The sequence below is a fragment of the Heterodontus francisci genome, chromosome 5 (assembly GCF_036365525.1).
Source record: "Heterodontus francisci isolate sHetFra1 chromosome 5, sHetFra1.hap1, whole genome shotgun sequence".
Classification (NCBI taxonomy): domain Eukaryota; kingdom Metazoa; phylum Chordata; class Chondrichthyes; order Heterodontiformes; family Heterodontidae; genus Heterodontus; species Heterodontus francisci.
The window spans coordinates 90,010,421-90,028,089 of NC_090375.1; the positions used below are offsets into that span (position 1 = coordinate 90,010,421).

General features: G+C 43.3%; 1 protein-coding gene across 8 annotated transcripts in view; it reads left to right on the forward strand.

Annotated features, from left to right (window-relative positions):
- Positions 1 to 17,669, forward strand: part of LOC137369955 (protein EFR3 homolog A-like) — a 325,373-nt gene that overhangs the window by 153,659 nt on the left and 154,045 nt on the right. For all 8 annotated transcript variants that reach the window (XM_068031744.1, XM_068031747.1, XM_068031748.1 and 5 more), the window contains one exon: positions 16,910 to 17,047. In XM_068031744.1, the coding sequence (XP_067887845.1) occupies positions 16,910 to 17,047 (138 nt within the window). The remainder of the gene's footprint in view (positions 1 to 16,909; positions 17,048 to 17,669) is intronic.

Genomic DNA, 17,669 nt, shown 5'->3' on the forward strand with positions numbered 1-17,669 from the left:
TTAAATTTCCTTCCACTCGTTTCATTTTTCTCAGTAATCAGCCTTGTAGTGTATACCATCACTTCCAATGTTGGTTTCAACTTTTTGGCCGTCTTCTGAACTGATCAAAAACGACAATAAATCCATCATGCCTAACTTCTCAAACTTCTTATTTGGGCTTCTTAACATTACTTGGGTTCGTCATCATAATGAACTGTCATATAATACTGGTAGGTCACAAGTGCTCTTATGCTGCACGAAGGTTCCCTTCCTTAAGGTAACCAACCGTGTTGGTCCTAGGATCTATCTTACAACGAATATTCCAATAATGTATGTTAACATCCTGTTATACTCACCATTTTGTGACTGTTTAATCTGACACCATATTGGTTATAGTTATACAGCTTTGTTTGATTAGATTAGATTAGAGATACAGCACTGAAACAGGCCCTTCGGCCCACCGAGTCTGTGCCGAACATCAACCACCCATTTATACTAATCCTACACTAATCCCATATTCCTACCAAACATCCCCACCTGTTCCTATATTTCCCTACCACCTACCTATACTAGTGACAATTTATAATGGCCAATTTACCTATCAACCTGCAAGTCTTTTGGCTTGTGGGAGGAAACCGGAGCACCCGGAGAAAACCCACGCAGACACAGGGAGAATTTGCAAACTCCACACAGGCAGTACCAGGAACCGAACCCGGGTCCCTGGAGCTGTGAGGCTGCAGTGCTAACCACTGCGCCACTGTGCCGCCCGTTTGGTTGTCATGCAGACCCCCACCTGCCAAGAATGAGGCATATTAATTTTGTCATATGAACATTGATTTTAAACTGTTGCTGGAGTGAAGAAATGACTTGTTTGAAGATCACCAGACACTGGGCTGGAAGGACATTTGCATACTTAGAAACGCTGCTTGTGGAGACAAAGGACCATTCCCTGCTTCAATTAACCCAAATGGATTTTGATCACCAGACACTGAAGATGTAGGGAAGCGCATTCCAGGGCCTGCTAAGATGATACAATCCACAAAGCCAGGGATGGTTAAACCTGCTGGTCACATGACTAACTGGTCCAGGTTTTTTAAGCTAGCCACAGGACAGTTTGAATTCAGAAGGCAGTTTATGCAATTGAAGCTGGAACAAGCAAGTCTCTGACCTGGCTGTCTGTCTGTCTCTCACCTTCTCCCAAGCCACTGGACCCACAGAAGACATGTAAACCTAAAGAGAAAAGACTCCGACATCAAAACAAGTTGAAGCGTAAACTGGGCCCCAATGAATAGCGGGATTTACCGGCAACCAAAGACTCCACATTGAACTCAAAGGACAGTAAATAACTAACAGATATTGCCTCAAACTGTTCCCCTTTATTCTTTCTACTTTTTCTGTCTCTATCTGCGTGTGTTTATCATGTATGCATGCTAGCATGGTTGCGTCGCATAGTCGTAGTCGTTGACCGGATTAGAGTTTAAGATCAATAAACTTCTACCTTTCTTGTTTAAATCTAAGGAAACCTGTTTGATTTCTTTGCCTTACAATTGGAACAGTGAACAAGGATTCACTGAGGGGGAGCTAAAAACATGGTGTTTCTAAAATTAAACTCTGTTACGGTTAAACCAGGCAAAGGCTGAGAGGGAACCCCTGGACTCCTCCTTACCTGGTCGTAACATGGCATAAGCGAAAATTAATACATTACCGTATTTAAACAGTTTACAAAGAACAATTGAGAACTATATTACCCTGCAGACTACAAACTTAATAAATTGCAATCTAGCAAAGCTTAATATTGAAGAATAACAAGGAGTGTACTTGAATATATGTCAACATATAGGAAAAATTTGTAAGTACACTAGCTCAGAAGAGATAATGATGTAGACAGTTTTTAAGTCTCACTGTTTTTCCCACCCTCCTAGCAGTAACAAAATGCATGTGACAGTTAGACTGCACCTGCCATCAGTCAAGCAGTGTATTTTGCAGAACTGCAATTCTAGCAAAAGCTTGGAGTCATTTCACTCTTTGGAGCTTAGACCCTCTAAATGCCCTCCTAAAACTATAGCTTTCCAGGGTGCTGTAGGAGACACTTCCCTCATCTCTGCCTGCTGTGCTTAAGTGCATAATAAAGAGCGCAAGTGTTGTCTTTGCCAGGGCCAACAACTACATATCCTTCCCAATGGATGCCAGTAGTCAAAATGAAAGGATTCTGGATTTGTTAAGTGTCTGTCTTCCCTTGTGTGCAAGGGGACATTGACTGCACACATGTAGCCAACAAATTGCAGTGGCAGGTATTCATGTGGGTATGGCAAGAGAGCATATCTGCTGACATTCTGAAAAGGGCTTAATCTAACACCAATACAACAATGTTCATGCAACCATCAGGATTGTAACTGCTACTCTCACAGGGTTCCCCAGGATCATTGTATGCAGCAGTCCATGACTTTGTTTCTCTTCCTACATGGTTAGGTCTCTTTGCAGAGCAAAGGCCAGAAGGCAGATATCATGAGGGAGGCAGTGAAAATGAGGAAATAGTTACTGAAATACAAAAGTGGCCTAGAAAACTGGTGCACCAAGCACTAATATAAGGTATATTTATCTAGATTTCTGAGTTTCCCTTCAAGGGATCCCCTTTCCAAGTCTGCCTCAAGGATGTTATTAGCCAGGGAAGAAGGCCATCAGTCTGGTCCATTCCACTCGACTTTCCTCTTCAAAAAAAAACTTGGTGCGGCCTGGTACAAAATAAATTTTTTGTGGGAATTTTAACAGCATTGGACATTGACCATTCTGTTCTGGTGGTCATAGAACAGCTAAACACAATAGGACTGCTCTTATTTGCCAAAGGTCTATAACACTTGGTTCAACAGAGTCCTCTGCATTTCCTCCACCAGCATTAATGTACATTTTGTTCTGCTGTTCAGTTATGTGCACCATTACAGACATTCTCAGCATGATTTACAAATCAGAAGTGAATAGAATTTATTGAATAAATTGAATGTTTTGGCTTGGTACATCAAATTTGTATTGAATTGAGTGAGATGGAACACCTATAACAAAGTTATTCCTTGGAGGGACTATCCATGCTGGCTGCTGAAATTCTGGAGACCCTAGATTTCCTTGGGCTGTGAATTGTGAAAACTGCTCGGACTATTTGCTGAGTACTGTTGCCTATTTTTGCTACAATCTCTCATACCTGATATGCCAAGTACTTTGGGTGGGATGGGCAGTAACCATCAATCCCTGCCCCCTGTAGGATTTGTATTGCTTGCCTGGTGTTTCTCACTCTCGAATATCTGATTTGCTGTTGCACTGAGGAAAACGTAGACTTTTTAAAATGTTTTCAGGTGCCTGTCTCCAAATTGTGTTCCACTTCATGGCATACCTAACCAGCTCTCTTTTGCCCATCTTGTCAGTGCTAAATTTCATTTTTCAGCTTAATTGCCAATATTTCCATGAATTAACTGTGCTTTCTGTCTGTACTGCTCTCTTTACTTGAACATCCTATCACGCTGGAATGAAGCCCAGATTACAGATAGTTTGCTAATGACTTTTTGTGTCTTTTGATCTGTTGAAATAGGATTAGCCTTATCCAGTACTTTTTAAAAACAGTGTTTATGGATAACCGATTTTATATTTTTATTTGTGTTTCAGTTTAGGAGTTTGGAGATTTACTGAGCTTTAACTGATTGAAACTCCACTTCATTAAGCTAATAGACAAGTCACAACGCTATTGGACAATAAAGCAGCTTACATGTTTAAAATATTTAACTCTAGGTTGTTGTGCAGTTTTGTATGGTTGAGCAAGTATGGACTTGATTAGTTGGTAAGTGAGTACTGGATAACATATATTTTATCTGGTTGTTGGATTTTCTGTGCAACATAATTTATTAATGCCAATTATGTCAACATTCACAACAGTATGTATTTAACTTCTAATTTATTCACCGAAAAGTTGGATATTGACTGAAAAAGGAATCAGAGCTGACATTCGCTTGTGCTATTTGCTAGTCTGCCATCATTTGGCATCATTTAATATTAATAGGCAGACTTCCCATGAAGAAGCTTAAATTATTCAAAGCTGAAAATTCAGTTACAAAATCAGCTTTCAGAGCTTGTGTGAAATTTCAAAAGATAATGTTTCAGTCCAAAAATTCAAAGAAGTTTTTCTATAAATGCCTTCCAGCATTTCATTTCACTTAAGAAATAAAATTGACCATGACAGTAATTGTGGGCACTGCTTGCAATTTTTTTCTGTTGAAATTAAGAATAAGGTCACTTGCATTATAAGTTTTATAGCAAAATATTTATGCCTGAAGGGATGCTTTTAAAGAAAATTTCAAGTTAACATTAATGGAAGGTTTTGATTTGGTACAACAGGCTATGGTTAACAACTCGCTGTAAATTACTTCTCAAGGTGATACTGTCATTTGCAAGTTTGTTTACATAGCCAAATATTGACATCTTACTCATTTTATGATTCTTGATGAATTAAAACATAAGTTTTCTTCATTACTAAAGGATGCTATTTTTAAAATTGCCCTTTTTTGTAATGGTGATCCTGGTTGTATGTGGGTGTAATGATCAGAGAGGGATATACTTGATCAAGTTAGCATTGAAAAGGAGGATGTATTAGCGGGCTTAAAGGTGGATAAATCCTCAGGACCAGATGCGATGTATCCCAGGCTGCTATGTGAGGCCAGGGAGGAGATAGCAGAGGCTCTGACATACATTTCAAATCCTCTCTGGCCACAGAGGACTGGAGGACAGCGAATGTGGCACCATTATTTAGGAAGGGGTAGCAGGGATAAACCAGGTAATTATAGGCCTGTGAGTCTAACGTCAGTGGTAGGGAAATTATTGGAAAAAATTCTGAGAGGCAGGATTAATCAGGGATAGTCAGCATGGCTTTGTTAGGGGAGATAGTGTCTAACAAATTTGATTGCATTTTTTGAGGAGGTGACTAGATGTATTGATGAGGGTAAAGCAGCTGATGTAGTCTACATGGACTTCAGTAAGACTTTTGATAAGGTCCCGCATGGGAGATTGGTTAAGAAGGCGAGAACCCATGGGATCCAAGGTAATTTGGCAAATTGGATCCAAAACTGGCTTAGTGGAAGGAGGCAGAGGGTGATGGTAGAGGGTTGTTTTTGCGAATGGAGACCTGTGACCAGTGGGATACCGCAGGGATCGGTTCTGGGACCCTTACTGTTTCTAGTGTACATTAATGATTTAGACGTGAATATAGTAAGTATGATCAGTAAGTTTGCAGACAACACGAAAATTGGTGGTGTCGTAAATAGTGAGGAGGAAAGCCTTAGATTACAGGACGATGTAGATGGGTGGAGCAGTGGCAAATGGAGTTTAATCCTGACAAGTGTGAGGTGATGCACTTTGGGAGGACTAACAAGGCAAGGATGTATGCGATGGATGGTAGGATCCTAGGGAGTACAGAGGGTCAGAGGGACCTTGGCATACTTGTCCATAGATCACTGAAGGTAGCAGCACAGGTGGATAAGGTGGTTAGGAAGGCATACGGGATACTTGCTTTTATTAGCCGACGCATAAAATATAAGAGCAGGGAGGTTACAATGGAGCTATATAAAACGCTAGTTAGGCCACAGCTGGAATACTGTGTACAGTTCTGGGCTCCACACTATAGGAAGGATGTGATTGCACTGGAAAGGGTGTAGAGGAGATTCAGCAGGATGTTGCCTGGGCTGGAGCATTTCAGTTATGAAGAGAGACTGGATAGGCTGGGGTTGTTTTCCTTGGAGCGGAGAAGGCTAAAGGGGGGGACCTGATAAAGGTATACAAAATTATGAGGGGCATTGATAGGATAGATAGGAAGGAACTTTTCCCCTTAACGGAGGTGTCAATAACCAGGGGACATGGCTTTAAGGCAAGGGGCAGGAGGTTTAGATGGGAGTTGAGGAAAAATATTTTCACCCAGACGGTGGTTGGAATCTGGAACACACTGCCTGAAGGGGTGGTTGAGGCAGGAACTCTCAAAACATTCAAGAAGTATTTAGATGAGCACGTGAAACGCCAAAGCATACAAGGCTAAAGGGTCAAGTGCCAGAAAATGGGATTTTTAAAAATTCATTCATGGGATGTGGGCGTCGCTGGCTAGACCAGCATTTATTGCCCATCCCTAATTGCCCTTGAGAAGGTGGTGGTGATTGGATGGGTGCTTGATGGTCAGCGCAGGCGCATTGGACCGAAGGGCCTGTTTCTGTAGCTGTAAAACTCTGACTCTGAGATGGTGCTATGCTTGTCCTGTGACTTCCACAAGTTGTGCTATACTCTTCTGTGATCCTATGATTACTATTCTTAGCACACACCATTACCTGTTTTTAAAAAAAACAGCATGGATATTTATGGATGCAAGCGGTATTGTGAAAATGTATTTGAATAATTTAGTAGTATAAATGTCAGCTTAATTGGCCTTGTCCCCACAATTAGAAATGACAAGGAATGGAACATGGATTGAGCAGCATCACCATTGTAAAAAAGGGTAATTTCAAAAATAGCATCCCTTTAGTAGTGAAGCAAACTTTATATTTTTTAAATCAATTAATCAAAAATCATAAAATGAGTAAGATCTCAAGAATTAGCTATGTAAGCAAACTTGAAAATGCTAACATCACCTTGAGATGTAGTTTAGCGAATTGTCAACTATAGTCTGATATAACAGCAAATTATCTCCTATCGGGCTTCCCTGTGTTAACATTCAAAATATGGTTAGCTTTTCCTTTTTAAAAAAAGATCTGCTGCTGCTAAAATGAAATGTAAATAATGTACCCACTCATTAGGTAGGTTGAAATGTGGATTGGGGATGGAATTGGATTCCATCTATTTGTAGTCAATAGACAGAACATCTAGCTCGCTCTTCTCATGAGATGCATGAAATTGGCAACTTGAATAGGTGGTTTCTGTTCCTGTTTCCTAATTGTGTTTTAAGTTCTCTTCCTGGGGAAGTATCTACACTTTTCTCACTTTTTCGCTAATTGCACAGATGTGTCCCATGGATTTGCTCAGAGAAAAATTCTTGTTTGCTGAGGAAGTTCTTCCTTGTAGTATTGAATCCTGCATGTTTATCCGAATCGCAACAAAAAGCAAATAAGAACTACAAAATGCATATATTTTGAAATTAAAAGCCAAAATTAGTGAGATGCAGAACAAATCACTGTTTGGGATTATAGCCCTTTGAAGCTGATTACAGGATCGCATACTGGAGGTCGATCTTGTCACCATATCCATAACTGGATTTACTGCAGAAACCTTTAGTTCTGGCCCCATAGTTTTTAAAAAGCTGACCACCAGAGAATTTAGAATCACAGCCATTCGTTGTGACATTATTACTGATTTCTGGCAAAGACTCTATTTTGCTGGTTTAGTTTTTTTTTAAACTAGCTCCACAATTGAAACTTTGATCTGAGACAAAACTTGTTGGGATTTTTATCATACCTTCAGCTATTGCTCTGAGTGTTTTACAGCCATTTGTGCACATCACCTGCTTTTGAAGATCACACTACACAAAAAGCTTGAAGTTCTCCAGATTTTTTTAATGGAAAGTGCAACCTGTTCCCATGTCGCATTTGAATTTGGTTCTGAACAAGATAAGTTCAGAGAATTTTAAAACCTATTGGTCTTTGTGAATTCATATTTAAGGCAAGACAGTTGTCTTGCAACTGATAGCACTGATACCCTAGCCTAATGCTTGTATTGCCTTCTGCAAGTAAGTAACTCGCAGTTGCTCTGTAATTGTTACTTTGGGATGTCAGTGCTGCTGTTACTTTTAGTTAAAGAATTTGGGGTGTTCACCAGGATTGGGCATTAAATACAGAAGAATAAGTGAGGTGGGGGAGGAAAGAGAGTAATCACAGACAACTGCTTGGGGCAAGCTTGTTTTAATAATGTCTGTGTTTTGACTTAAGGAATAAAGATAGTATCCAGTTTATACTTGAAAGTGCAGTCATATTTCCAGAAAGACTGTTCATTGCACCAGCAGAGGTTTTTAAGGGTAAAGGGATGGTTGCAAGACTTGAGCCTTTAATGGTAGACTTGCATTTTTCATGCTGTCCTTTTCCTTGTATAGATTAGATTAGATTAGTTTAGAGATACAGCACTGAAACGGGCCCTTCGGCCCACCGAGTCTGTGCCGACCATCAACCACCCATTTATACTAATCCTACACCAATCCCATATTCCTACCAAACATCCCCACCTGTCCCTATATTTCCCTACCACCTACCTATACTAGTGACAATTTATAATGGCCAATTTACCTATCAACCTGCAAGTCTTTTGGCTTGTGGGAGGAAACCGGAGCACCCGGAGAAAACCCACGCAGACACAGGGAGAACTTGCAAACTCCACACAGGCAGTACCCAGAATCGAACCCGGGTCCCTGGAGCTGTGAGGCTGCAGTGCTAACCACTGCGCCACTGTGCCGCCCGTTTGGTTGTCATGCAGACCCCCACCTGCCAAGAATGAGGCATATTAATTTTGTCATATGAACATTGATTTTAAACTGTTGCTGGAGTGAAGAAATGACTTGTTTGAAGATCACCAGACACTGGGCTGGAAGGACATTTGCATACTTAGAAACGCTGCTTGTGGAGACAAAGGACCATTCCCTGCTTCAATTAACCCAAATGGATTTTGATCACCAGACACTGAAGATGTAGGGAAGCGCATTCCAGGGCCTGCTAAGATGATACAATCCACAAAGCCAGGGATGGTTAAACCTGCTGGTCACATGACTAACTGGTCCAGGTTTTTTAAGCTAGCCACAGGACAGTTTGAATTCAGAAGGCAGTTTATGCAATTGAAGCTGGAACAAGCAAGTCTCTGACCTGGCTGTCTGTCTGTCTCTCGCCTTCTCCCAAACCACTGGACCCACAGAAGACATGTAAACCTAAAGAGAAAAGACTCCGACATCAAAACAAGTTGAAGCGTAAACCCTCTGTGTAAAGAACTTGCCTCTCACATCTCCTCTAAACTTTGCCTCTTTCACTTTATACCTATGTCCCCTAGTAACTGACTCTTCCACCCTGGGAAAAAGCTTCTGACTATCCACTCTGTCCATGCCGCTCATAACTTTGTAAACCTCCCTCATGTCGCCCCTCCACCTCCGTCGTTCCAGTGAAGACAATCCGAGTTTATCCAATCTCTCCTCACAGCTAATGCCCTCCAGACCAGGCAACATCCTGGTAAACCTCTTCTGTACCCTCTCCAAAGCCTCCACGTCCTTCTGGTAGTGTGGCAACCAGAATTGCATGCAATATTCTAAGTGTGGCCTAACTAAAGTTCTGTACAGCTGCAGCATGACTTGCCAATTTTTATACTCTATGCCCCGACCGATGAAGGCAAGCATGCCGTATGCCTTCTTGACTACGTTTATCCATCTGCGTTGCCACTTTCAGTGACCTGTGGACCTGTATGCCCAGATCTCTCTGCCTGTCAATACTCCTAAGGGTTCTGCCATTTACTGTATACCTCCCACCTGCACTAGACCTTCCAAAATGTATTGCCTCACATTTGTCCGGATTAAACGCCATCTGCCATTTCTCTGCCGAAGTCTCCAACCGATCAATATCCTGCTGTATCCTATGACAATCCTCATCACTATCCGCAACTCCACCAACCTTTGTGTCATCCGCAAACTTACTAGCTACATTTTCCTCCAAATCATTTATATATACTCGAAACAGCAACGGTCCCAGCACTGATCCCTGCAGAACACCACTCGTCGCAGCCCTCCATTCAGAAAAGCACCCTTCCACTGCTACCCTCTGTCTTCTATGACCGAGCCAGTTCTGTATCCATCTTGCCAGCTCACCACTGATCCCGTGTGACTTCACTTTTTGTACCAGTCTGCCATGAGGGACCTTATCAAGTCCATAAAGATAACATCCACTGCCCTTCCTTCATCAATCATCTTCGTCACTTCCTCAAAAAACTCAATCAAGTTAGTGAGACACGACCTCCCCTTTCACAAAACCATGATGCCTCTCGCTAATAAATTTGTTTGTTTCCAAATGGGAGTAAATCCTGTCCCGAAGAATCCCCTCTAATAATTTCCCTACCACTGACGTAAGGCTCACCAGCCTATAATTTCCTGGATTATCCTTGCTACCCTTCTTAAACAAAGGAACAACATTGGCTATTCTCCAGTCCTCTGGGATTTCACCTGTCGCCAATGAGGATACAGAGATTTCTGTCAAGGCCCCAGCAATTTCTTCCCTTGCCTCCCTCAGTATTCTGGGGTAGATCCCATCAGGCCCTGGGGACTTATCTACCTTAATACTTTGCAAGACGCCCAACACCAGCTCCTTTTTGATAACGACGTGACCGAGACTATCTACACTCCCTTCCCTAGACTCATCATCCACCAAGTCCTTCTCTTTGGTGGATACTGATGCAATGTACTCATTTAGTACCTCGCCCATTTCCTCTGGCTCCACACATAGATTCCCTTCTCTGTCCTTGAGTGGGCCAACCCTTTCCCTGGTTACCCTCTTGCTCTTTATATACGTATAAAAAGCCTTGGGATTTTCCTTAATCCTGTTTGCCAATGACTTTTCATGACCCCTTTTAGCCCTCCTGACTCCTTGCTTAAGTTCCTTCCTACTGTCTTTATGTTCCTGAAGGGCTTCGTCTGTTCCCAGCCTTCCAGCCCTTACGAATGCTTCCTTTTTCTTTTTGACTAGGTTCACAATATCCCACGTTATCCAAGGTTCCTGAAACTTGCCAAACTTATCCTTCTTCCTCACAGGAACATGCTGGTCCTGGATTCTAATCAACTGACGTTTGAAAGACTCCCACATGTCAGATGTTGATTTACCCTCAAACAGCCGCCCCCAATCTAAATTCTTCAGTTCCTGCCTAATATTGTTATAATTAGCCTTCCCCCAATTTAGCACCTTCACCCGAGGACTACTCTTATCCTTATCCACAAGTACCTTAAAACTTATGGAAATCTGGTCACTGTTCCCGAAATGCTCCCCTACTGAAACTTCAACCACCTGGCCGGGCTCATTCCCCAATACTAGGTCCAGTACGGCCCCATCCCGAGTTGGACTATCTACATATTGTTTCAAGAATCCCTCCTGGATGCTCCTTACAAATTCTGCCCCATCCAAGCCGCTAGCACTAAGTGAGTCCCAGTCAATATAGGGGAAGTTAAAATCACCCACCACTACAACCCAGTTACCTTTACATCTTTCCAAAATCTGTCTACATATCTGCTCCTCTACCTCCCGCTGGCTGTTGGGAGGCCTGTAGTAAACCCCCAACATCGTGACTGCACCCTTCCTATTCCTGAGCTCCACCCATATTGCTCACTGCATGACCCCTCTGAGGTGTCCTCCCGCAGTACAGCTGTGATATTCTCCTTAACCAGTAATGCAACTCCCCAACCCTACTGCTCTGGTTCCCACCCCACTGCCACACTAGTTTAAACCCTCCCGAGTGACGCTAGCAAACCTCGCAGCCAGGATATTTGTGCCCCCCCCCCCCCCAAGTTTAGATGCAACCCGTCCTTCTTGTACAGGTCCTACCTGTCCCTGAAGAGATCCCAATAATCCAGATATCTGAAACCCTCCCATCTGCACCAGCTGTTCAGCCACGTGTTTAGCTGCACTATCTTCCTATTTCTCGCCTCACTGGCACGTGGCACAGGGAGTAATCCCGTGGTTACAACCCTTGAGGTCCTGTCTTTTAACTTTCTACCTAACTCTCTAAACTCCCCCTGCAGGACTTCGTCACTCTTCCTGCCTATGTCGTTGGTACCGATGTGTACCGCAACCTCTGGCTGTTCACCCTCCCCCTTCAGAATGCCCCCTGTCAGTTCAGAGACATCCTTGACCCTGGCACCAGGGAGGCAACATACCATCCTGGAGTCTCTCACGTCCACAGAAGCGCCTATCTCTGTCCCTGACTATAGAGTCCCCTATAACTATTGCTCTTCTGTGCTTTGTCCCTCCCTGCTGAACAACAGTGCCAGCCGTGGTGCCACTGCTCTGGCTGCTGCTGTTTTCCCCTGATAGGCCATCCCCCCAACAGTATCCAGAACTGTATACTTGTTAGAGAGGGGGATAGCCACAGGGGATTCCTGCACTGACTGCCTGCCCCTTCTAGCGGTCACCCATCTATTTGCCTGCACCTTGGGTGTAACCACTTCTCTAAAACTCCTGACTATGACGGTATTTGTTGCATCTAACTTTTAGTTTTTGAAGTTTTGAGTTAGGGTGGTAGACGTTTGGAGCTGTCTTCCGCAAATGACATTTGATGCTGAGTTAATTGTTAGAATCTGAGATTCTTGTTAACCAACGATATTAAGGGTATGAGGCAAAGACTGGTATATAGAGTTAGTTACCTTGGGAGCCTCCCCTCAGCAAAGGCAGGCATTGATGATGAAACGCAGCAATGTCTCCAGTTTGCCAACAGCAAGGTCCCAGAAACAGCAAGGAGATAAATTATTAAACTGTTTATAGTGGTGTTGGTTGAGTGGTTGATGTGAGCCAATACACCGTCGGCTTTTAGTCGTCTGCGAAAAGAGTGTTTTGATGACAAAGATCTAAACCTGGCACCAAGCTCATGGTCTACAGGGCCGCAGTGTTACCTGCCCTCCTGTATGCATCGGAAATTTGGACACTGTACAGCAGACATCTGAAAGCCCTGAAGAGGTACCACCAGCAGTGCCACCACAAGATCCTGCAAATTCAGTAGCAGGACATGTGCTCCAATATCAGTGTCCTCTCTCAGGCCAACATCCCCAGTATTGAGACACTGGTCATGGAGAGTCAGTTATGTTGGGCGGGCCACATCGTCCGCATGCCTGACACAAGATTCCCAAAACAAGCTTTCTACTCTGAGCTCCATCAAGGCAAGAAGCTCCCAGGAGGGCAGAGGAAACGTTACAAGAATGTGCTTAAAGCCTCCCTGGAAAAATACGACATTTCCACTGATTCGTGGGAATCTCTTACCTGAGACCACCCAAAATGGAGAAGAAACATCCGCAAAGGTGCCAGTCAGTTCAAACACCGTCAACATGCCCAGGCAGCGACCAAGTGCAAACAGCAGAAGGAGCGTTCGGAAATTCGAGCATCCCATTCGCTTGCCTCACCAAACACCACTTGCCTCGAGGAAGGAAAGAAGGGGAAGCAAATCTTGTACTCCAGATTGTGAGACCTCCTGCCCGATGTGCCCAAAGATCTGCAGGTGGAGAATCAGCCTCTTCAGTCACAAGAAACCCGTGATGCTGAGTAGACATCATCCTTTAATGGCGGGACAGCCAATGGTGGGAGGAAGCGTAGGCAAACTAATGGGACGGAGAGCAAGGCAGGCAATCTGATAGTCAACCTTATTAGAAAAATACAAGATTAAAGCATTGACTTCCATAAAGAAATTGTACTTGTCAAAGTGGCTTTCTCATTTTCCCCCTCACCACCCCCACCTTCGCCTGCCCAAACCCCTCTTGCTGTGATAGCAAGAGAGAGGTCAATAATATCATGCTGTGCCACTGTGACTTGATTGGGTTATGTTTAGTTTAGTTTAGAGATACAGCACTGAAACAGGCCCTTCGGCCCACCGAGTCTGTGCCGACCATTAACCACCCATTTATACTAATCCTACACTAATCCCATATTCCTACCACATCCCCACGTGTCCCTATATTTCCCTACCACCTACCTATACTGGGGGCAATTTATAATGGCCAATTTACCTACCAACCTGCAAGTCTTTTGGCTGTGGGAGGAAACCGGAGCACCCGGAGGAAACCCACGCAGACACAGGGAGAGCTTGCAAACTCCACACAGGCAGTACCCAGAATTGAACCCAGGTTGCTGGAGCTGTGAGGCTGCGGTGCTAACCACTGCGCCACTGTGCTGCCCTCGCCACATGTATGATATTTGCTGTCGTATATTCAGCTGATGTACTTAATAAGCCTAGTGATTGAGCTGAGGGAATTTGATTTGAAAGGCTAAGGATTGAGCAGTTGGACTGGGGAAGCCTTGAAAATTGAGAAAACCTGTACTGCTGTGCAAGAGTAAAAGAAATGTCAACAGCTGTCTATGTCTTAGACTAGTGTGATCTATGGGTCAGAGCTTTTAAAATGACTGTGAGGAAAAGTGATTTATTGCTTCTGTACCCACATGCAGTATAAAAATTATAACTTCTGTTAATTCTAAATAGTATATTATAAAAGTAGTTTGTCAAAGCATGGATATCACAGCTGTGCTGAAGGAGGGCACTATGGAGGACTCGAGCAGTGAGGCAATATGGGCAGAACTCTGAAATAGGAAGGGTGCGGTAACAATGTTGGGGCTGTACTACAGGCCTCCCAACAGCGAGCGTGAGATAGAGGTACAAATATGTAAACAGATTATGGAAAGATGTAGGAGCAACAGGGTGGTGGTGATAGGAGATTTTAATTTTCCCAACATTGACTGGGATTCACTTAGTGTTAGAGGTCCAGATGGAGCAGAATTTGTAAGGAGCATCCAAGAGGGTTTTCTAGAGCTGTATGTAAATAGTCCAACTCGGGAAGGGGCCATACTGGACCTGGTGTTGGGGAATGAGCCCGGCCAGGTGGTTGAAGTTTCAGTAGGGGACTACTTTGGGAATAGTGATCACAATTCCGTAAGTTTTAGAATACTCATGGACAAAGACTAGCGTGGTCCGAAAGGAAGAGTGCTAAATTGGAGGAAGGCCAACTATACCAAAATTCGGCAGGAGCTGGGGAATGTAGATTGGGAGCAGCTGTTTGAAGGTAAATCCACATTTGATATGTGGGAGGCTTTTAAAGAGAGGTTGATTAGCGTGCAAGAGAGACATGTTCCTGTGAAAATGAGGGAGAGAAATGGCAAGATTAGGGTACCATGGATGACAGGTGAAATTGTGAGACTAGCTAAGAGGAAAAAGGAAGCATACATAAGGTCTAGGAGGCTGAAGACAGACGAAACTTTGAAAGAATATCGGGAATGTAGGACCAATCTGAAACGAGGAATTAAGAGGGCTAAAAGGGGTCATGAAATATCTTAAGCAAACAGGGTTAAGGAAAATCCCAAAGCCTTTTATTCATATATAAGGAGCAAGAGGGTAACTAGAGAAAGGATTGGCCCACTCAAGGACAAAGGAGGAAAGTTATGCGTGGAGTCAGAGAAAATGGGTGAGATTCTAAATGAGTACTTTGCATCGGTATTCACCGAGGAGAGGGACATGACGGATGTTGAGGTTAGGGACAGATGTTTGATTACTCTAGGTCAAGTCGGCATAAGGAGGGAGGAAGTGTTGGGTATTCTAAAAGGCATTAAGGTGGACAAGTCCCCAGGTCCGGATGGGATCTATCCCAGGTTACTGAGGGAAGCGAGAGAGGAAATAGCTGGGGCCTTAACAGATATCTTTGCAGCATCCTTAAACACGGGTGAGGTCCCGGAGGACTGGAGAATTGCTAATGTTGTCCCCTTGTTTAAGAAGGGTAGCAGGGATAATCCAGGTAATTATAGACCGGTGAGCCTGACGTCAGTGGTAGGGAAGCTGCTGGAGAAGATACTGAGGGATAGGATCTATTCCCATTTGGAAGAAAATGGGCTTATCAGTGCTAGGCAACATGGTTTTGTGCAGGGAAGGTCATGCCTTACCAACTTAATAGAATTCTTTGAGGAAGTGACAAAGTTGATTGATGAGGGAAGGGCTGTAGATGTCATATACATGGACTTCAGTAAGGCGTTTGATAAGGTTCCCCATGGTAGGCTGATGGAGAAAGTGAAGTCGCATGGGGTCCAGGGTGTACTAGCTAGATGGATAAAGAACTGGCTGGGCAACAGGAGACAGAGAGTAGCAGTGGAAGGGAGATTCTCAAAATGGAGACGTGTGACCAGTGGTGGTCCACAGGGATCCGTGCTGGGACCACTGTTGTTTGTGATATACATCAATGATTTGGAGGAAAGTATAGGTGGTCTGATTAGCAAGTTTGCAGACGACACTAAGATTGGTGGAGTAGCAGATAGTGAAGGGGACTGTCAGAGAATACAGCAGAATATAAATAGATTGGAGAGTTGGGCAGAAAAATGGCAGATGGAGTTCAATCAGGGCAAATGTGAAGTGATGCATTTTGGAAGATCCAATTCAAGAGTGAATTATACAGTAAATGGAAAAGTCCTGGGGAAAATTGATGTACAGAGAGATTTGGGCGTTCAGGTCCATTGTTCCCTGAAGGTGGCAACGCAGGTCAATAGAGTGGTCAAGAAGGCATACGGCATGCTTTCCTTCATCGGACGGGGTATTGAGTACAAGAGTTGGCAGGTCATGTTACAGTTGTATAAGACTTTGGTTCGGCCACATTTGGAATACTGCGTGCAGTTCTGGTCTCCACATTACCAAAAGGATGTAGATGCTTTGGAGAGGGTGCAGAGGAGGTTCACCAGGATGTTGCCTGGTATGGAGGGCGCTAGCTATGAAGAGAGGTTGAATAGATTAGGATTATTTTCATTAGAAAGACGGAGGTTGAGGGGGGACCTGATTGAGGTGTACAAAATCATGAGAGGTATAGACAGGGTGGATAGCAAGAAGCTTTTTCCCAGAGTGGGGGATTCAATTACTAGGGGTCACGAGTTCAAAGTGAGAGGGGAAAAGTTTAGGGGGGATATGCGTGGAAAGTTCTTTACGCAGAGGGTGGTGGGTGCCTGGAACGCGTTGCCAGCGGAGCTGTTAGACGCGGGCATGATAGCGTCTTTTAAGATGTATCTGGACAGATACATGAATGGGCAGGAAGTAAAGAGATACAGACCCTTAGAAAATAGGCGACATGTTTAGATAGAGGATCTGGATCGGCGCAGGCTTGGAGGGCCGAAGGGCCTGTTCCTGTGCTGAAATTTTCTTTGTTCTTTGTTCTTAATATGCTGCTTTTCTTTATTTTCAGTAAGAACAACCCTCTCTCAATACGAAGAAGTGCTGATAAAGATGAGGACCCTGCTGCTCTAGCAGAGAGTTGTTTTCGGGAACTACTGGGGCGTGCAGCCTATGGTAACATGAACAATGCCATCAGACCTGTACTAGTGTAAGTCCAAAATAATATTTAGGGATGTTTGAATATTTTTCCACAATGTAGGATCAAAAAAGTTACATGTTTAATTCACTTTTTTTTTAAGAAAGACAAAGGATGACTTAAAAACTATGTGCTTCTTGCCTCTTCCCTCATTCTCCCCTCTCTCTTTGTCCCTCCTTTTCACCCTCATTTGTTTTTCTTTCCCTCTTCATCCCTCTACCTCCCCAAATAGGGAACTGGTATCAAGTGGAGGGTATAGCTGCAATCTTCCAGAAGATAAGAGGGAAAGGGGTAAAATAGTTGAAGATTTAAGCTGCACGAAAGTATTGTGAGGTTCCAGTTTTCCTGGACACACATGACTTTAAGGTTTCAGCTCCCATATTATGACAGAAATAAACAACATGACTGTAATAAAACTACTTGATTGTCAGAAGTTGATTTAGTATTATAACCTATTGAAATATGCAATTAAATACAATTATATTTCTGTATATCCTCTTGCCACTTCCCTCATTCTCATTTTAATTTCTAAACTTTAATGTTACTTGTTTCTGCCTAATTTAACCAATCACTTATTTTTTAAAAATCCTGATTTTTTTTTTTAATTTTAAATAGTTGAGATTCACTTTATTTT